At 37.2% G+C, this 19,871-nt stretch overlaps 1 protein-coding gene across 4 annotated transcripts in view; it reads right to left on the bottom strand.

Annotated features, from left to right (window-relative positions):
* Positions 1–17,974, bottom strand: part of clcn1b (chloride channel, voltage-sensitive 1b) — a 30,694-nt gene extending 12,720 nt beyond the window's left edge. The window contains exons 1-8 of one of the 4 annotated variants that reach the window (XM_079626416.1): positions 14,072–14,154; positions 13,932–13,995; positions 5,524–5,743; positions 5,286–5,417; positions 3,105–3,233; positions 2,550–2,683; positions 1,923–2,000; positions 774–852 (exon numbers count right to left, since the gene is read on the bottom strand). In XM_079626416.1, coding sequence (XP_079482542.1) covers positions 774–852; positions 1,923–2,000; positions 2,550–2,683; positions 3,105–3,233; positions 5,286–5,417; positions 5,524–5,743; positions 13,932–13,982 — 823 coding nt within the window. In that variant the 5' untranslated portion in view covers positions 13,983–13,995; positions 14,072–14,154. The other 3 variants (XM_079626418.1, XM_079626415.1, XM_079626417.1) reach the window with 3 other exon arrangements.
* Between the last annotated feature and the right edge of the window lie 1,897 nt (positions 17,975–19,871).

The raw sequence follows: 19,871 nt of genomic DNA, 5'->3' as shown, positions 1-19,871 counted from the left end.
GGATCCCTAATATATCCACTGCTAGACGAATCTGCTGATAGACGCCTGCTTTCAAAAGCTCCCGCTTATAGTTCTTTCTGGATGTTAAAGGGGTATTTACACAATATAAGAGGTTACTCTACAAAGCATGATACCACAAAGCTAACTCCCCAGTTTAAAATATGATATTTTGTAATTATGAAAATCCTTCTGGATTTTCTTCCACCCGCCAGGATTCGAAATCGGTAGAATCGTGACATCACGATTTTCCAAAATCATACTCTACTGTATGCTGAAGTAGTTTATGCAGTATGTATATAGATACGTGGATACTGTATATTTCAATTCATGGCATTTACTTAAGATTTAAGGAATGCCATTTAAAATAAGGAGCAACAAACTTTGCTTATGTTACAAGCTAACCTCCAGAAACATAGCTTAAAGGAGACATGAAATGCATTATCATCATCAAAGATCTTAACGAGAGAAAACATTTTTTAAGTTATGCAAGCTCAAAAGGAATTTACACTCACAATTTCACACACATACACTTAGAAATCCCCATTCACTTTCTAAAAGTACTTAAATGTTTTAGCACACTCTTTATCATGCTCTCCTCTGAGTATACACACCGTTTAAGATACATAAAACATGCACAGCATATGAATTTATAACACGCGGGTGCTTTTAACTGTGAAGAGTTTATGAGGTTAATTATTCAGCAGGCATCAAGCTGAAAGAGAAGGAAGAGGAACTGAAATCAACAGGGACAGAAAGAAGGGGAGATTGTTTACCTCCAAGAGGAGTCCCGAAACAGCAGCCCACCCCAACAGCACATCCTACTGTCAGTATGTCTGTGTAACCATAGGGGTTCTACTGACACCAAGACGAGAGAGAGAGAGAGAGAGAGAGAGAGAGAGAGAGAGAGAGAGAGAGAGAGAGAGAGAGAGAGAGAGAGAGAGAGAGAGGTGAAAGCAAAAAGGAGAACAAGGGTGTTAAAGGGGAGGGAGATGAAGGGATGTAAAGAAGAATAGATTTGGAATGTCAGCGGGTACATCGCGTGGGAGAGAGAAAGAAGTAAAGATGAAAGAGAAATAAGAAGAAAGAGTACAGCCGAATGGAAGGAGAAATAAAGGGAATGATGGATAAAAAGAAGCAAAGGAAAAACGAAAGGATTAAGTGAATAAACTATTTTGTGGATTCGTTCAATGTCGCAACGAAAGGCAAACCAAAGCTTTGCACACATAGTACCAACTAAGCACAAACACACTAAACGAGAGAAAGGAGATGAGAGAGGAATCAATATTATGTTTTGAACTCTGATGTAGAGCGCATATACATGGTACAACGCAGTGCATGCTGGGTAAAAGTGGGCGTGACTTGCCTCCCACTGGGGCGGCGAAACAGGTGGCCACTCCCACCGCACAGGCACACACCAGCAGATCCTGAACATGGGCACTATTCTGGGTGATTTGGGTGGGGTTAAAATAACAGCATCAGGACACACACATTCAAGACGCATGCCAAAAAATACCATCACTATTGACAGGCGAAAATAATGAGGTATTAGGGGAGAGACAATGAGACAGGGATAAGATGAGGATACAGGGAATGAGAGCAGAGAAATATGCAATTAGTATGTCTCTAGAATATATTTAAATTCATAAACTTTAGACACACACACAGATTGTAATATTAAACGGAGTACAACATTCTAAAGCAGTTCTTAACTGCTGATCAGAGACCAGTTTTGGCATCTGTCTACTCATAAAATAACCCATGATGGTTGAGGGAATATATATGCCAATGAGAAGTAACTTGATCCTAGATCAGCAATTAAGGTCAGCAGCTTCGGTAGAGTAACTCACATATTAATGCCACACACACACGCGCACACACACACACACACACACACACACATGCTCGCAGGGGCTGATTTTTACCTCATACACACCGGTGAAGATGGACATGACTCTGCTCAGCACTGCTGCACATATACTGGCAATATGCACAAAAGGACCCTGAGGATTTAAATGGAGCTTATTACGGTAATCAATAAAACTGCAGCAGATGAATAACGTACTGTATCTATGAAGAGAATTTATGTAACAAAATTAATTTATCTGAATTCAACAAAGAGCTGCAATTAGTGATATTTAGTGGAACCAGTTAGCAAGATATCTGATGTATCTGGATGGATGGATGGATGGATGGATGGATGGAATTACATAGACAGACAGATAGACAGATAGATAGATATAATTATATAGACAGACAGATAGATAGATATATAGATAGATAGATAGAATTATATAGACAGACAGACAGACAGACAAACAGATATAATTATATAGACAGACAGACCCAATTATACAGACAGACAGATAGATACAATTATACAGACAGACAGACAAGCAGTCAGTCAGACAGACAGACAGACAAAATCTTTATAAAGTTAATCTTTGTTACAGTAAAAAAAAAAAGTTTAATTAACTTACATATTACATATTTCAATTAAATGTTATACTTTTATATATAAAAATATAATAAAATAAGTAGAAGAGGTCCACCTCCTTCCCGATGGGCATTCCACTGCCCAGACCAGCGGTAAGACCAATGACTTTAGCCACAAATGCCCTGAGTGTCAGATACTCCTTCAACACCACACCTCTGAGGATGGTCTTGAGTTCAGGGATCCCAGAGCCTGAGGGACAGATAAAAGAGAGAGCGTGAAATTCATCTAGAAAAACACAAACATCATTTTACACAGAGTGTAGATCCTGTCACAGCGATTATTAAAGATGAAAAAGATTGCTATATATCCTCGAGTCTGATGCGGGCCACATGAGAAAGCTATCAAAACAACTGTGGTGTGGAGAGGCGAGAGAAAGCGAGAGAAAATGAGACCATGATGAACACATTTTTAGCAGGTAGGAAGATTTGATGTATTGTGGGTGGTTGAGAAGGATTGAGGACAAAAACAAAGATTGCATATAAAGTACAATAGCAAAAAACAGATGACAGAACAGAGAAATGTGTGACACTGTGAACAGAGATGCAAATAGAAGTGTGGAAGGGTAAAGGACAGAGACAAAAAGAAAGAATATAGTGAAATAAAAGCATACCTATAGCTTGTGGAGCGACCAGATGACAGAACAGGGACGCAAACACGATGAGGATGATGGGATATGAGACCCAGGCCAGATACTGCAGAGCCACATTCCCTTTCAGCTCTCCATACATCCACTTATATGCTGTTAGAGAGAGAGGTAGAAGAAAAGTTCTAGGACACCTTTTATTTGATCAGGTCCCACTATAAGCAGGGAAGGAAAGAAGTTTAATATTGAAAAAAAAAAATGTTTTGACCAATATTTGTTATCTGATTAACAGGGTTACAAGTACAACAGAAACATGTCATTTCATACAATTAGCATCTCAGTTAAAAGTTATGAAAGACTTTCATTACGAACTATTAACCCTGTAAATCATATTTAATACACACATTTCCAAGGGAAAAACAATCTTCTACTGTACATGTCTTCTGTCATCTGAATGAGAGTTTTTTTTTTTTTAACAAGTAAAAAAGCAATTTAATATACAATTAATATAATAATAATATAATATAAATATAAAGTAAACATAAGAATATATTTTATATTGTTAGCGATATTTTAAGATGAATACTTACTGGACTGAAGCACTTAGGTTGTTTACTTGATCATCCATTCATCAATTTTAGAAAACTATTGATAACGAGTATCAAATATGACACATCAAGATTTTGAGGAACATTTATTTGTTCATCTCTTAATCATCATTGCGTTACATTTTATGTTTTGACCCCCACAGTCTCTCTCTCTCTCTCTTCTTTGTTGGTGTCAGTAGATCCCCTAAGCATTTAAATATCATCTAACTAAGACATATTATTGGGAGATATAGAGTGACAACTGATATTTATATGCATTTTATGCAAGCGGTCTGCTATACTGTTATAAAGACCTCACTCATCTTACATTTTGGCTATATTAATATCAGCAACTGCTCCAATTTCATTCAGCATTTTTGGTCAGTTTGGGCCTCTGAATAAAATTGAGCTGTTTTTTTCCCCTCCATATTCTCCTATATCATACTATATGCACCATGATAACATATGCAAACTTTTTTTTACTACTTTTTTTTTATTAAGATAGATTTTGTCTAAAGGTTCAATAAACTGTTCCATTTCTTAGTATGTTACTTATTCCAACTATTCAGGAAATGTGGACTATTTACGTTTGATAGGTAAAAGCTACGCAGGAGAAGGCTTTAAAATGCATAGAGGTTACTCATCTCGCTTTTACATATTGGTTTTGAACCTTTGGTTTTGTTTCCAAAGCATCAGCACATAACAGCACTTGCGTCTATCTGACACAAATGTATTGCAAATGTTCTTAAAGCTGCAGTCCGTAACTTTTGGTGCTCTAGTGGTTAATAAACAGGACTGTATGCGCCTTACAGAAGACAATTGTAGCCGGAGCTACTTCTCTCTGTTTAAATCTATGACGAGTCACGCAGGTACTGGGCTACTCCGCAGCGGTATGACCCGAACCAGTCTAAAATAGTCAGAAAATAAACACTTATTATAGGTGTATACTGTAGTGATTCAGGATAAGACAAAAACGCGTTTTGGTAAATGGATTCATGATGTACTCACTTATTATATACATTTTGTACATTTTAAATAGAAAAAAACACAGAAAAACACAGTTCTATTGAATCATATGGTATCAATAGTGGTTCACTTCCGCGATTTAGTACAACTGCGGTCAAATCAGCAGCGAACCATATTGGAGTTCACATGAACTGTGCCCCAGACCTAGCCTGGCTCCGCCCTCCTGCGTACTTCCGCTCAATTATCATTTTACTTTTTTTGGAAATATTCTTGTGGTATATTCCGGTCAATTTTTTACCGGTCCAATCAGCGAACAGAGGGAGTGGCTGAGAACGATGAAGTTGAGGTTGTGCGCTAGTTTGAGTTGAAGTTTCGTCACGACCAAACGTTAGCGATTGGTTATGATCCAGAGTGGTTCTGGGCAGATCCAATAGTTTTAAACTTCAACAGAAAACCCGCCTACAAGGAAGTTAACGCTCGTCAATGGAGAGAGGCCAGACTCTCTGTACAAATGAATTGTACGAGAGTCTGGTAGGACAGGCTACCCCAGACCACCCTTTTTAGGTAGATTCGAGCACGGTTGGTGGGTCCGCAACAAAAGCGCTAGTGTAAACGCACCCTAAGTGTCACCAAAAAGGCATATACAGTGATATACCTTGTAAGCTCTTGGCACTGGCATAGTCCATGCTCCAGCTAACCAGAGCCATAGTGAGACCCAAAAGAACCAAGAAGATCCAGTCCTCCCCCAGCTTTGTCACCATATACCTCTGGACACGGCCCAGACAGTCTGCAAAGCAAACACATTCTAATGGCTATTCACACTGGAGATTTTACCTGCACAGTGCACGTCATTTTTAGGTAACCAGAATGAGTTTTATTTTTTTGTCACTCACCCTGGCATTTGGAATAGGGGCGTGGCTTCTTTATAGAGGAGGAGGGGCTTAAACCTGTTGTCATGGGCCCCACATCCAGGCTGGCATGATGTGCTCGGCCATGGCCTCTCCTGGTTGCATTGGCATTGCCGGCATGCCTCTTCCGTTGCCTTTCGGTCAACAGACGCGTGGCCTCCCGTCTGGCAACATTACCCAGCTGCTCCCGGTATTCCCCGTACAGCTGAAAAAGACAGAACGCGGTTTTCTACCAAGAACAGAAATGACAACACGACACTTACATTGATCCGCAAAGTGAAGAAAATCAATGGAGGTCAAATCTGCTGTTACTGCAGTGAAAATGCAAAACTGAGAATATGTGTAAATAGTCTTGATGATATAGATATTGCAATTCAGTAGTGAAAAATCCTATGATGTTACACAGAAGTCCTGATTTCACATAACTTTCAGCGTGCTCATTAGTTCAGTGTGATTGTGTGTGTGTGAATACTTAGTAGGAATGTGAAGTGAATCAATGTAAGTGTGTGTGGTGGTGAGTTACAGTCATTTGTATGTGTCAGACAGAAATAGTCAGGCTGTCGAACAGGGCAGAATGGAAAAAGCGCTCCCCCGAGATACTCTCAACCATACAGTGCACCGACACACACAAGATTCATCCCCAAAATTTTAACTCAAACAGATTTAAGTCGGAATGGACCAGAAATTGCTTCCAATTTTTCTTCCCTGTTGTGATGTATATATCCGAGTGGCTTATTGAACGTGAAAAAAAGTAGTGCGAGACTTGATTTTGTCCATCAGAAATTGACTGGAACATTGAAAGTAGGCGTTGCAAACTAAATGAAGGCCATATAAATATAATAATTATCAATTCTGATTTCATTGCGACTACACAAGTATCCAAATGCACAAATATTGAGCTGTCGATCAGGATAGACCACACTCTGGCTATCGGCCAGTAAAGGAGGAAGTGATCCACGAAGACATTCTTCTCCTTCCTTCCATTACACCCAATACACACGCCTACACACACACATTCTGGAGCAGCACAGACCCCACATGGTGCGAGACTGAAGGGATCAGATTCAGCCCCCTCATGCACACTCAAAAACAAGAAATGCTCAATATAAACGTACGACTCAAAATACTCAAGTGTATTTCTATTTGATATATTTAGTTGTAAAATGTGATAAATAAATTAATATAAGAAATGTTAGAATTAAATTAATGACATCATGAATGGCCAACAAACATTTGGGGGATTTAACTTATTTAAAAAAACTCATTAGCTTTATTACAATTATTTGATCATTAAGACATGATAGCTAAATTATACAAATAAGTTAAATGTAAAATACAGTGTTCTTTATTACTTAAAATGTTATCCAAATGTAGAATCCCAGAACAAATTTTGAACTTTTCTGGAAGTTGTAATAACACGGAAAAATGTGGGCCAGAATGTTTATTAATTTCAACACACAAATTTAAGTAATTCTCTTTCACTAACAATTGACAGTGATTTAAACTAAATAATCTATTAATTAACAATTATTATATAGTAAACCAGTAGTCAGACTGATGGCAGTGTAAAACAGGGATATTAAGTAATAACTAAGGTATGAAGATATTATTAAATACTGAGGAAAGTACATTAAATAATGATCTGTTAAGTGTGTGTGGGTGTGTGTGTATATATATATATATATATATATATATATATATATATATATATATATGTATATACATAGCAAATATATGTAAGCATATATATAATCTTAAATATTATGATTATCAATATGTTCATTAAAGTTAATGTCATCTTAATAATGAATAAGTATGGTAATTACTGAAAGTAATACTAATTAGGGTAACACTTTATTTTAAGGTGACGTAGTTACACGTTCCTACATGTACTTTAGTAAAAACAGAAACAAACCCTAACCACAACTCTATAGTAAGTACATGTATTTAATTAATATTACTCAGTACTTATTTAAGTACAATGTAACTATGTCCCCTTAAATAAAGTGTAACCCTAATTAATAAGGGTTATGAAACGAATGAAAGTGAACAAGAATACAGAATTTTATAAAATACATCTTTAATAGAGACTAATGCAAACCCACCTCTTGTGTAGCTGCAGTCTTGAACATACTGTATAGAGATTTGACATTCTTCCACAGAGCATCTCACACTATCCAGCAGCATTTATACACAACACACACACCCTCGAGCAACCAATGATTTAACTAAAACCCGGAATGAAAAAACCTGACAGAATAAGAAGTATACTGAATAAAATATTTGACAGACTTAGTCTTAATTCCTTTCTCATCTATTACATTACTGTGATAAGATACATAGAGTTTGCGTCAGATGTAGAGAAGACCCAAGGCTGACTCTATCATTGACTCTTCAATTTTCCAAAAAGTCACTACACTGATACAGGATGACAGCGTGAGAGAGACTGTTGCGGAACAGAAAAACATTTACTTTAGGACAACATATTCTCTCTCGCTCTCTTTCTCTCTCAAACACCTGTTTTCCTCATTCCTCTAACCGATTTTCACAGTGAAGGCTTCACTTTACAACCGTGGCCTAAAACTCATTGGGCCTGACAAAACGCACAGATCAGACGATGTCTTCGCCAAACAACTGAAATTAATCAAATGATTCTTTAAAACGATTTGAATTTGACCATATAATATATAGGAGGATTTAAGACAAACAAAAAAACTAAATCAAGAGAGAGTAAGAAAGAAAGGCTGAGCAGAGAGAGTGAAAGCTGCTAACAGACGCAAGCATTGAAGGACATAGTGACTTTGAGAGTTAATTAAAACACAGATATGCTGGTCAGTGCGTGTGTAAGCGTGTGTGTAAGTATAATAATATAATCTGACCCCTTCACTGACAGACTGATCAGGGGATCGAGACACACACTGGTCATACAGTATCTAAATAATAATTAACAGAGTCACAGATTTATGTTTCTGCCGGAGGGAGCCCACACTTCATCCCACAATTTGTCTTTCATATTCACTGTTACAAAAATCATTCCACATAGACAAGACCTTTACAATCATATAAAAAAACAGAAAACTTGGACACTTTCGAGGGGAAATGCATTACCAACCAAATACTCGAAAGCACGCAAAGAGCGATCTCACAAAGTTCCGTTAGGATCAATAAAGTTGTCTAGACTGAACAATAAATCTCTTACTAACATCGTATCTACACACTTCGTTTGTTACTGAGAGAATTTGCGAGGTTGCAGAAATCGCCACTGGAAAAAAATGGATTCGGACTAAATTAAACACCTCTGATTGGCCATTGCATTCAAGAGATAAACAAATTGTACGAGAGTCTGGTAGGACAGGCTACCCCATACCACCCTTTTTAGGTAGATTCGAGCACGGTTAGTGGGTCCGCAACAAAAGCGCTAGTGTAAACGCACCCTAAGCACCCTGTCTGTGATTGGCTGCACTGCAAAAACACGTTGCAAATAGAAACATTTGCAATCTCTTGGAGCGTTTGCCAAATAATTTTTGCCAATATGATATTATTACAGTATCAAATGAGGGAGCTCTTGCTTTCCTTTGAGGGTGATTAGCAATCTTTTTTTTTTTATTGGTTAATATCTCGTGTCTTTCCGTGGGTGCTCAGCCATTCCAGCCACACACGGGATCGGCGCCTATGCACAAACATTTCAACTTAATATCTCATATTATTGGTATATTAATATAATTACATTCATATTAATGTGATAATGTTAATTATTATTTATTTATTTATGTTGATATATTTAAACTTGGTATTAGTAGTTGACAAAATGAGCAAGTTAAGTTAAACATAATTATATTTTACATTTTTGTTATTTTTTTTAAGCAGTAATTTTAACTGAAAGCGCCAAGAAAAAAAAAGAAAAAAAGGAATTACATTCTGTGAGACTATTAGAATATAGATTAACCTTCATCCCAAGTTTCCATTTAAGCGTTATGAAACAGAACATTGTACAGTATTTGGTAAGTAGTAACCAAGATGTTTAAGCTGGGAAAAAAGAAGAAATATAATAATGTTTAACCTCACCAGAATCTGATCATAATTCAGAACAGTCTCAAAAGTGTTGATGGGCTCCCTTATCATCTTGCTCTTTTACTCTCCCTCAGTCTGTTCCTATCTTCATTTTCTTTCGCCTGCAATGTACCTCGGTTCCACTTTTCCTTCTCCTTTTCACCTTCACGAAATATTCAAATATTAGTAACTGTATCTGCCTTATAGGAGGCGTCCTGTAGGTTAACACACAAGTAAACCACATTACCCATAATGCAGAGCACTTGTGGTTGACAGTGGGCTGTCAGCAGCTGTTAATTCACAGGGCTGTAATTTCCTAATCCTGTCTGGCGGTCAGATGAAGTCCACTGCAGGTATCTGGACGTGTAAGCGTTTTCTGCATCATTTCATTCATTGTCGTCTGCGCTTAAGTTGAATTCAGTTAAACCTGCATTAATGGTGTTGATTGATGCGTGCGGTTTTATGCTGCTCATCAGCTTTGTGACGTAAAGTGACATCTCTAACGTTCCCTTTCACCTCTACACTGTCCTTTTATTAACATGGATATTTTAATCTAACTGGACGATTTTAGATGTAAGCAACTTCCAGGAGTCCACCTGGAAACAAATTCAGAAACTGGATTCAGATTGTAAGTGCTTTTGATTAAGAGATAATGACTGAATTTTCTAAACTTGCCAGGTTATCAGCCAAGGTTACTGGTATTGAATCAGAAAGATATTAGAAGAAAACTCTGCACAGAATTGCATATTAGTATTTGTCCTTAAAATAATCAGCTTTCAGTAATCCGTTTTATTACCTTGGACTAATAGAAATTATGAAGTAACGTATTCAGGCACATTTATTCTATGTTTTCTGTAAAGCAGACAGTGCCGTGCAAGTTTTTTTTAAAGGCCGGCTTATCAACAATTTACCCATCCTTAAAACAGCGGACAAAAAAAGTGGACCAGACTCGATGGTCAAAAACCAGGCTACGCAAGACTATATAATGCTGAACAGATTCATTAGATGATAGACATTTAAATGAGAAGCTTTTATACATGTTTATTTTTACACAGCATATCTATTTTTGAAACTATATGAACTACTGATCAGTAAAGCATTTATCAATTATCAATAATTACATGAAGCTATTAAAAAGTTCCACAAAACCTTAAGCAAAAGAAGTTAGTTTACAAACTTATTTGGATTGAGATATTGCCGAATTCTGTAGTTTTCAATTCTCAGAACCTCAGGAATATGCTAATTCGTCATCAAAACATTATTACTATTTGCATTTCTGCCCAAATAATGAAGTAAAAGTTCAAACGCAACAACCCTTTTATCTCCTGCACACTTCCTCCACTCTCACCATTTCACTCTCAGTCTGTTCATTTCTGTCATTCAGCAGTCAGACTCCCAGAGGCCTCTGTGCTAAAGAAGAGGTCATCAGCAGCTGTATGACCTGGAAGTGAAATCACTTAACTGTGACCAGTAAAAACAACACGTAGTGCTGTTAACATTAGTGTAAGCAAACGCTGCTGTAAACGAATACACCGATCATCTAAGAGCATTCACACGCATTGGTTTTCCCATCATAGTGGAAACTTTCCATTGACTTCTTTTCTTTTACACCAAGCAAATTAGCAAATTATATTTTCCAACTCTAAACCTGACTGTTCGGTACGGATCCCCCTAAAGGGGCATGGTGAAAAAAAAAAATTAGATGGGTGGGAAATTATGTTTCAATGCGTTTGCATTTTCTTGCTAAACTTTCGCGTTTACTTTTGTGATGGAAATGCGGTGGGAGGAAAAGCTATATTTCAGTGCTTTCGCGAGCAAATGCAAAGTTTCTCAGGGAAACGCAATAGTTTTGCGAGAGAACACAAATGTTTTGCGAGAGAATGTGACTGTGTTGCGAGCGAACGCAGTTTCTCAGGGAAAAGCAATGGTTTTGAAATATAGCTCCTCCCACTTTTTCATCACAAAAGGTAAATGCAAAAGCTTAGCAACTACGCAAAAGCAAATCATTTTTCCTTCCATCTAATTTTTTTCCCAATGTTTCCCTTAGTGGCTGCGTAGTTCTGAATTAAATTACATGAAAAGGATTGTTTGCTCAAATGAAATATCTGTCCTTTACACCCCCTCATTTTGTTCCAACCCTGTATGAGTTACGTTCTTCTGTGTAACACATAAAAAGATCATTTAAAAAGCGTTTGTGTCCATATAATGAAAGTCAGTGGGATTCCAATGTCTTTTCTGTTCCACAGAAGAAAGCCACAAAAGGTTTGGAAGTAAAGAATGATAGAATTTAAATTTTGGGTGAACTATCCCTTCATTCCCTGACTAAAGGGATAGTAAACCCCTCAAAAATACAATTATGTCACCATTTATTCACGTTTCAAAACTGTGTGACTTACCGGTACTTTCTTTCTGAGGAATCTGAAGTTTCTGTCCCTCCATTGACAGTTACGCAACTACCACTTCGACGCTTCAAAACGTTCAGAAAGAGATCGTAAAACTAATCCATATGAATTGAGGGGTTAGGCCGAATTTTCGCAAGAGAAGCAATCACTTTATATGATGAACAGATTGAATTTAAGTTTTTATTTACATATAAACATTGATCAGCGAATATAAACAGAAGCTCATTGGTTCAAAGCTCGAACGTGCTGCGTAACATGAGAATGAACCTCATTGGTTGAGCTTCCGTTTTCCACAACTTATGTGTGCGTCGAATGTTTATATGTGAATAAAAGCCTAAATTCAATCGGTTCATCATATAAAGCAAATCATGCATTTCTTTTTATGTCTATACAATGTTTGGTTACCAACATTCTATAAAATATCTGCATGAGACAAAGTCATACAGTTCTGAGGATGGCATGAGGGTGAGTAAGTGATAACAGAATGTTCTTGTATACATGAATTATCCCTTCAAGTTGGCAAAATCTGACAGCACACACACTTGTAATGTCTTGTGTGAAAAAATACTCTCAGCAGCAACATGGTAACAGCATATTAAATCTGATTATACAGAGGTAAACATTCACATAAAGCCTATGAATAGGACCACTGATCGAGTTTTTCTCTGACTGGATCATTTTCCCTACAGGAATCTCCTGCGTGCGCGAGACAGACAGAAATGGGACGGCAGGGGCAGTAATGCGTTTATGCGTAAAATTTACAGAGGTTAAAAAAAGCTCTCGGCTCTGGCGGTCTTCCCATATTGTGCAGCAGAAGAGGAAAATCGATGTGGGAACTCGTGAGTGAGAGAAGAGAGGAAGACAGGTGGAGAAAAGGAAGGTTGAGGGGAGAGGTTGTGTGTGTGGGAACTTAATGACTTGTGACAGTGCAAAACTGACAGCTAAAGAACTGACGCTCTTTCGCCTCCCTCGTCTCACTTTCTCACACACCATTTACGACTATTCTCTCGCGCTTGCTTTTGACGCTTGACCTTTCGAGTTCAATCGATTTCCTTTGACTTTAATACAATCTTTAGGCCTTCCTAATAAGCTGTCCAATGGATCCAAACTCTAACAAATAGCTTAATGCACCTGACCAGCTGACCATACGTTCCTCTTGGCCGTATAGCAGCCACCGAGAGCAGCCCAACAGAGAGGGCTAGGCGTATATTTAACCTGCATGCTCAGGTTTCTGCTAGCATATAGCAGCAGAGATGTACTGCGTAGGTTAGCACGAATATGCACAAATCACGAGGTTTGGTCCACACATCTGCTTAGTTAAGCACTTCTACGAATAATCCTCAAGGGCATTCGAGATATTTTACAGAATCTTCAGAAACCTGAGACCTTTTCCACCCCGAATGACCTGCAGATATCCTGTAAACAGATTTTGGACAGAAAATGTTCCAACTGGAAGCTGCCTAAAGCAATCATAATATGACAGAGAAGCATTAAAAAAAGCAAAAAGGTGGAAAGTAGAACACACAAGCATGGTTCTCTGCCAATAAACATCCGTCAAGGAAGCACAAATCCACAGTATTGACACTAATGGAAATTTACGAGACATATTGCCTTTAATCAGCAGGGTGTTGACACGTTACGACAATTCCCATACCTATTCATGAGTTGTGCTAGAACAGCCCAGTGAGCTCCATGTGTGTCGCCACTAAGAATAGAATGGAAAATCAATTAAAGCCGAGGCTTGTGAAGTGAAAGACTTTGAGACCCATTATTTAAAGAGTCGTATATTGGGCAGACAAGCGTTTCTAGGTTAGAACAGACCCCGACTGACCACGACAAACCTCAGCAAGCCACCCACCAACAGCAAGACAGCGAAACGCCTCGGCGTAAGACAACAAAACAACGGGAGAGAGAAAGAGGCACAGAAAGACAGTGACTGACCAGGGTTTGCTGGTATCTCAGAGCTTTCCTTTGCGACGCATCGGCAGCCATCGACACGCTCGCACTGAGCCAAAAATAAACACACAGAGTCTCACTCCTGTGTTACAGCATATGAAACACATACACTCACCGACTCTTACCCGTTTATTCAGTTACACACACCACCCCACTCAAAGCGCGAGATACACACGCTGTCTCACTCTTATGTTACAGTACCCGCAACACACACATGCAAGAAAAATGCTGAGACGCGTGATTCTTCAATTAGATACACTGGAACACTAATACACACCATCCACAAACGGTCAGAGTCGGCCTACCTGTAAAACACTACACCAACAACACACATGAAGCTGCAGAGCACACAAACACATCACAAACAAACTTACAAAACTTTATGGTGGTAACCATAGTTTCTGTCCAATACTTGGTATCGGTACATTTGGTATAAGATAGAACTGCAATCAGGGAAACTAGTAAAACAAAGTCAGTAATCTCAATCATTTTGAGCTATGAGTTTCCAAAACTTTTCCCATTTCTATAGTATGGGATAAGGATTTTTAAAAATATATATGTTTTAGAGATTGCAATCACTTCAGAGTCGAGCATTATTTAAAATCAATCTGAATTTTCCATTAAGTTTAAATATTTTTTCTTTTTAAAACAGACTGAATTAGGAGAAACAATATGGTAATTTACATGACTTTTCTGTGACCTTTTAAGATTCTATTAATTTAATAAAAAATGAATTAAAGTTTTGCTTTGGATAACTGCATATAAAATTATCTGAATGACAGAAAAGTTTTAAAGTTTCAATGATATTAATCATAGATTTTATAATTTTTTTGTTACTTTTCAAGAGCTGTAAACCACACTTTTGAAATTCCCTGATATTTCCAGATTTTGCAGTCTTGGAAAACCTAAAAATCCATTTTTTTTTATATATTTTTTTTAGTTTCACAATGTTAATAACTTGCAACTCTGGTATTCTGGAGGGAACTACGATTACTTACCATCTTAAATTCTTGTTAGGAAACCAATTATCTACACAAATACATTCTGTAATCAATAGGAAACATAATCCAAACCCTAGAATACCGTAAACACATTATAGGAAATAGATTAAGAAGGATCAATCAAAGACGACAAGAGGATAAACGGATAGAAATCATAAAGATGGATGGGTGAATGAGTAACATCAGTGAGACAAAAAAAAGACTCAAACAGAGAGCTGGTGAATAGAGCGACTGAATCAGATGAGTGCAAATAAGCGTACTTGTGTTAAATAGATAATGCAAGTCCAGATCTGCTTGTCTTTTCTTAGCCGCGGCACAAGGCTAATCGCACGCCTCCTCTCACATTAGCGCCATCCCCGCTCTCAGCCGTTACTAGCAGCAACATGCCTCCCCATCCATCTTCCGGCCTGAACCCCTCCCAACTGGATTTCCGTTTTGCTTCTACCTCTTCTTGTTTTCGTTCCTTCTGGCGAGCACGGGTGTTTTTTTGACAGGACACCACCCTCTCGGGGGCACCCGTGTAACATGATGAGTGAGTATGCGTTTTGGAAGGCGGTAGAGGGAGGCAACGTGACTCAATACAACAGCATTTAATTCAACAGCGAGGAAACTCGGAAGCCCCGCACAGACTTAAAATACAACACACTCTTGCTGTGATTCATCCACGACTCTGATTAACAGGCTGACGAATATGCCAACTCTCTGCCAAGTCCCTCGCCATGCTGGATGGCTTCTAGAGAACGAATGGTTTACAGACATTCCCCAAGGGCAGGGGTTCCCAAACTTTTATTTCAGTCAAACCCTTTAGACGTAAAATATTTACTATATATATTGAATATTTAAGGTCACATTCGTATGTTAAAGGTTCTCTCTAATGTTGGTTAATGGTCACATGACAAAACATTCAATCTGTTTTTAGTAAGCTTTTTATTTTGATTGCTTTTATTATTATATATATAAAATTATGTATATATGGGCCCAATTCCTACTGTTGTCTGTGTCATTAATGTTAATAAAACAACAAAATACAGCTTTAACAAAGATTAAACTATATATTTCATTTATATATACTACTGACTGTTCACTTGTTTTTAATGTTAGAACTGTATCAGTGAAGAGCATGCTTTCTCCGCCAGAACCGTCTTGCAGCACATCTTCGTCTTCGCAAAATCCTAATTACAACATCATATAGATGACATTGTATCATATGATGCTCATAAGTTTATTCATATTGCGAATGGATGACTTTAGCACACATGTGGTTTTGTACAAATTTTGGTTCACTTCAGCGAACCACACCAAAAAAAATAAATAAATCAACATTGTATTTGGTCCAGACCAAAGCAGTGAACTAGTGGACTTTCCTGGTGTGAATACACCCTTAAATTCGTCACGTTACAACTTTTATTTTGGGGGAATCCTGGTGAAATGCTATAAACTTCTAGTCAACTAAAGTCACCTTCATTTATATAGTGCTTTTTACAATACAGATTGTTTCAAAGCAGCTTTACAGTGATAATAGGAAATGAATGCAACAAAGATTGAGAAGAAACTCATTGTCTATAGCTTAAGTTTTTAATTGATTAATTAATTTCCATTGTGAAAATCATTAGTTATTAACTTAGGGACCGCTTACACAACACCATTTTCAACTGAAAACAGAAAACTTTGAAGTTTTGAAAGCAACACCGTTATCATCTCTGTGGAAACTTCAAAAACATGAGTCCACAGAAATGTATAAATAAAGTGAACCCAAAATGAATGTTGAAGTCACTGCACATACAGCGATGGTGAGAATTTTTTTTTTTTTTAAAGGTTTAGTTTTTAACAATTAAGAAAATCTTGTTATATTTTAGATACAGCTTTATAATGTATTATATTATATCTTACTGGTAAGAGAGTGGAATATCATTGTCATGCAGTGTTTGTCTACCCTTGTGGCTTAGGTAAAAAAATAAAATAAAATCCCTTTTTTTCCTTGTCACATGCTTTTGAGTGTGTCTAATAAGGTGATCAACTGTTTTCTATAAAGAGCTGTTTTTATTCCCCATTGGTATTGTGCCTGATAAAGGCCTGATGGTCGAAATGTTGCGCGATCAATAAAATTAGTTGGAGCTGCAATTTTCTTGTGCTTAATACTTCACGCTTCTTTTTTCCATTATTGTTATTTTGTTGTCCTGCACCTGAGCCAAATTAGGGTGTTTGGGATGTGCACACCTTTTGTATTTTTGATGCCAAAGCAACATTTCTCATTTTTATTTAGGTAGTTTAATTTGGTGTACTAAAATAAAAGTGACTGACAACTAAAAGGAACTAAATAAATGACAAATCAAAATGACTAAAACTTTAACTAAAATAATATAAACTAATATAATACAAAAATAAAAACTAATTTAAAATATTTAAAACACTATAGTTTTTCAATGATACTAAAACACTGCACATCACTGCCGCTCTTCACCCTGATACACACATTGCAACAGACTAAATTTAATTAATCAAAGCACAATCTTTGGTTTGATAATAACACTAAGCTATATTGCGATATCAGTTTTAATTCAAATCAATTGTGCAGACACATTTACGGATTCTAACTTTACATTTGGTTTATTAGCTGATCATCAACAAACCCCCATTTTATGAATCCCTGCCCTAGGGGGACGTCCGGGTGAATCCGACAAGCTAAATGACCACACACAAAAAGTGCCGCAAAACCAAGCCTGGATTCATATACAACCCTTTATGCCTTCAAGTGAATCTGAAATGCATTGTGTAGGTTTTCACTTTTTATATGACAACTGGGCCTCCAAACTGATATACCTGGAAAAACAGCTAAATAAAGCCTAAGAACAAAGTGATTAAAATAATCCTCCGCACATTACATACCATCTGATCCCGGCGGCAAAGACTTCATGGAGTCACGCTAACAGGTCGGGTGGGTCGGTGTTATGGGATCGGCTGCACAATGACGGCCGTTCCTGCAGCCACGGCAGGACAGAGAAACCCGAGCACATGGATAAAAATGCATCACCACGGAAGCCGAGGACAACTCTGAAAAACAGAGAGGGAGAGGGAGTGCGAGACATCTAATACTAAACCAGTCAATACTTCCAATACAGAACATAACATCCAACATGGCTATGACACTTACCAAATCAATTATAACCAAACAGACAATACACAGTGTTACTCAAACACACAACTGATACATTTATCCATGCAAATGACAAGTGTTGGGGGTTACACATTACAAGTAATGAGAGCTATGTAATCAGACTACTTCAATGCATTACTTTTAAATGTACTTTTTCAAAGTAAAAGTTTCTTTGTTTTCCCATTAATTGACTGACAGCTCATTTGAAGTGGATCTAAAAGTTGTCCTAAGACAAGCAAGGGTGTTGTTCTTAACTTTGATGAAAGGTTTTGATACACTTCAAATGTTGACTACTGTAGTTACTTTTTTTAGGGAGTAACAATATCATAATGCATTACTTTTAAAAGTAACTTTCCCCAACACTGCAAATTACAATAAAAAGAAACAACACAAATCAAGGGTCTTTGGAACAGTATTTTTTTTTTTATTGTATGGCAGTTTCTGCATTACAAAAATACAAATATTACAGTTTCCCTATAGTTGATTTTCAGCACCCTTCATAGCTGGTTAGTACACATAACAAAGGCAGTGAATAAACCATCAACATCAAGTTTACTAGGCACTCATCTGGCACAGTCAGGCTGGGGTGGGGGGCTAAACTGGATTTTATAATATGTACCTATGTACCATGTGGGTTTTAACACTTTCATAGGGGAACTTTAAACATGTTACCACAACAAGAACCTGTAGGGCTCAGTCACAATGCTGTTACAATTCTGAACAAAACTATGTGAACAAAGCCTGAGATAAACAGTGATTATCTATAATACCGTTAGCAGTTTAAAATGAACCCAATTTTCTTCTCATTTTAAACAGTTTTTGGAGAACATGCATGTGCTGGCGTTGTCTCAATAGAACGTCTGCAGCAATAAACAAATATTGCTATGCTATTACTAAATATACACATTTTTTAATTTCCATTTGTTTATCATTCAAAAATAAACATGACCTCATCATATAACCAGTCATTTGTTTAAATACTTGAATTTTTAAAATCATGGCACCATTATGAAAGTTATCTTTTATAAATTATGTATCTGCACCAGTCCCTCATTTTTAAATTTAGAATTTTAATATTGGTTTAAAATGTACATATGCCCATATAATTCTCCCAGTTCAAAAAAAGCTTATTAGTTAAAATAGCAAGATGAAAAAAAAAAGCAACAGTTGATTGAAAGCAATATTAGCATGAACAGTGTAAATCTACAGCGAATATTTTGGCTGCTAAAACAGTAAAATAAAATAATCATGTTGAGTGATAACTCATGCTAAAGGTGACGAGTGTGAAATGTAGAAGAGGGCTTGAGGGATGCCATGGCAGTGTCAAAAGGTCAAGGGTCATGACCTTAAACCTAAAGGTCATGCCTATTAGTTAAGGAAGACGGCACACTTAATTTACAATCTGCTTTCCCAGGAGGAATAATGTTGTGTGTGCAGAACAGGAAGACTGTGTCTAAACACTGGAACCTCTATATGACACAAGATCTGCTGATGAAGAGTAAAAGCTCTCTACTGCCATCTGCAGGTTTTTTCAGTCTTTTTTGCATATTTTGCATTCATTGGCATTGGCACACATAATATTTAAAGCAAAAAGGAATGTGCAAGAGTGAGGGGCATATAAAACTGCGGCATAATGACACAAAACGTTATGAGAATACACATTTCATTTTGGCAATACCCCGCATGAAGCTCCCTTAGAAAAACGAGCAGAAACACCATTTGGAATGCAACTTCTATCTGGAAGTTTTGGAATTACAGAAATATCTGTAG

This window comes from Phoxinus phoxinus, assembly GCF_949152265.1.
Source record: "Phoxinus phoxinus genome assembly, chromosome: 10".
NCBI lineage: Eukaryota > Metazoa > Chordata > Actinopteri > Cypriniformes > Leuciscidae > Phoxinus > Phoxinus phoxinus.
This window is presented reverse-complemented; position numbering and strand designations above follow the sequence as displayed.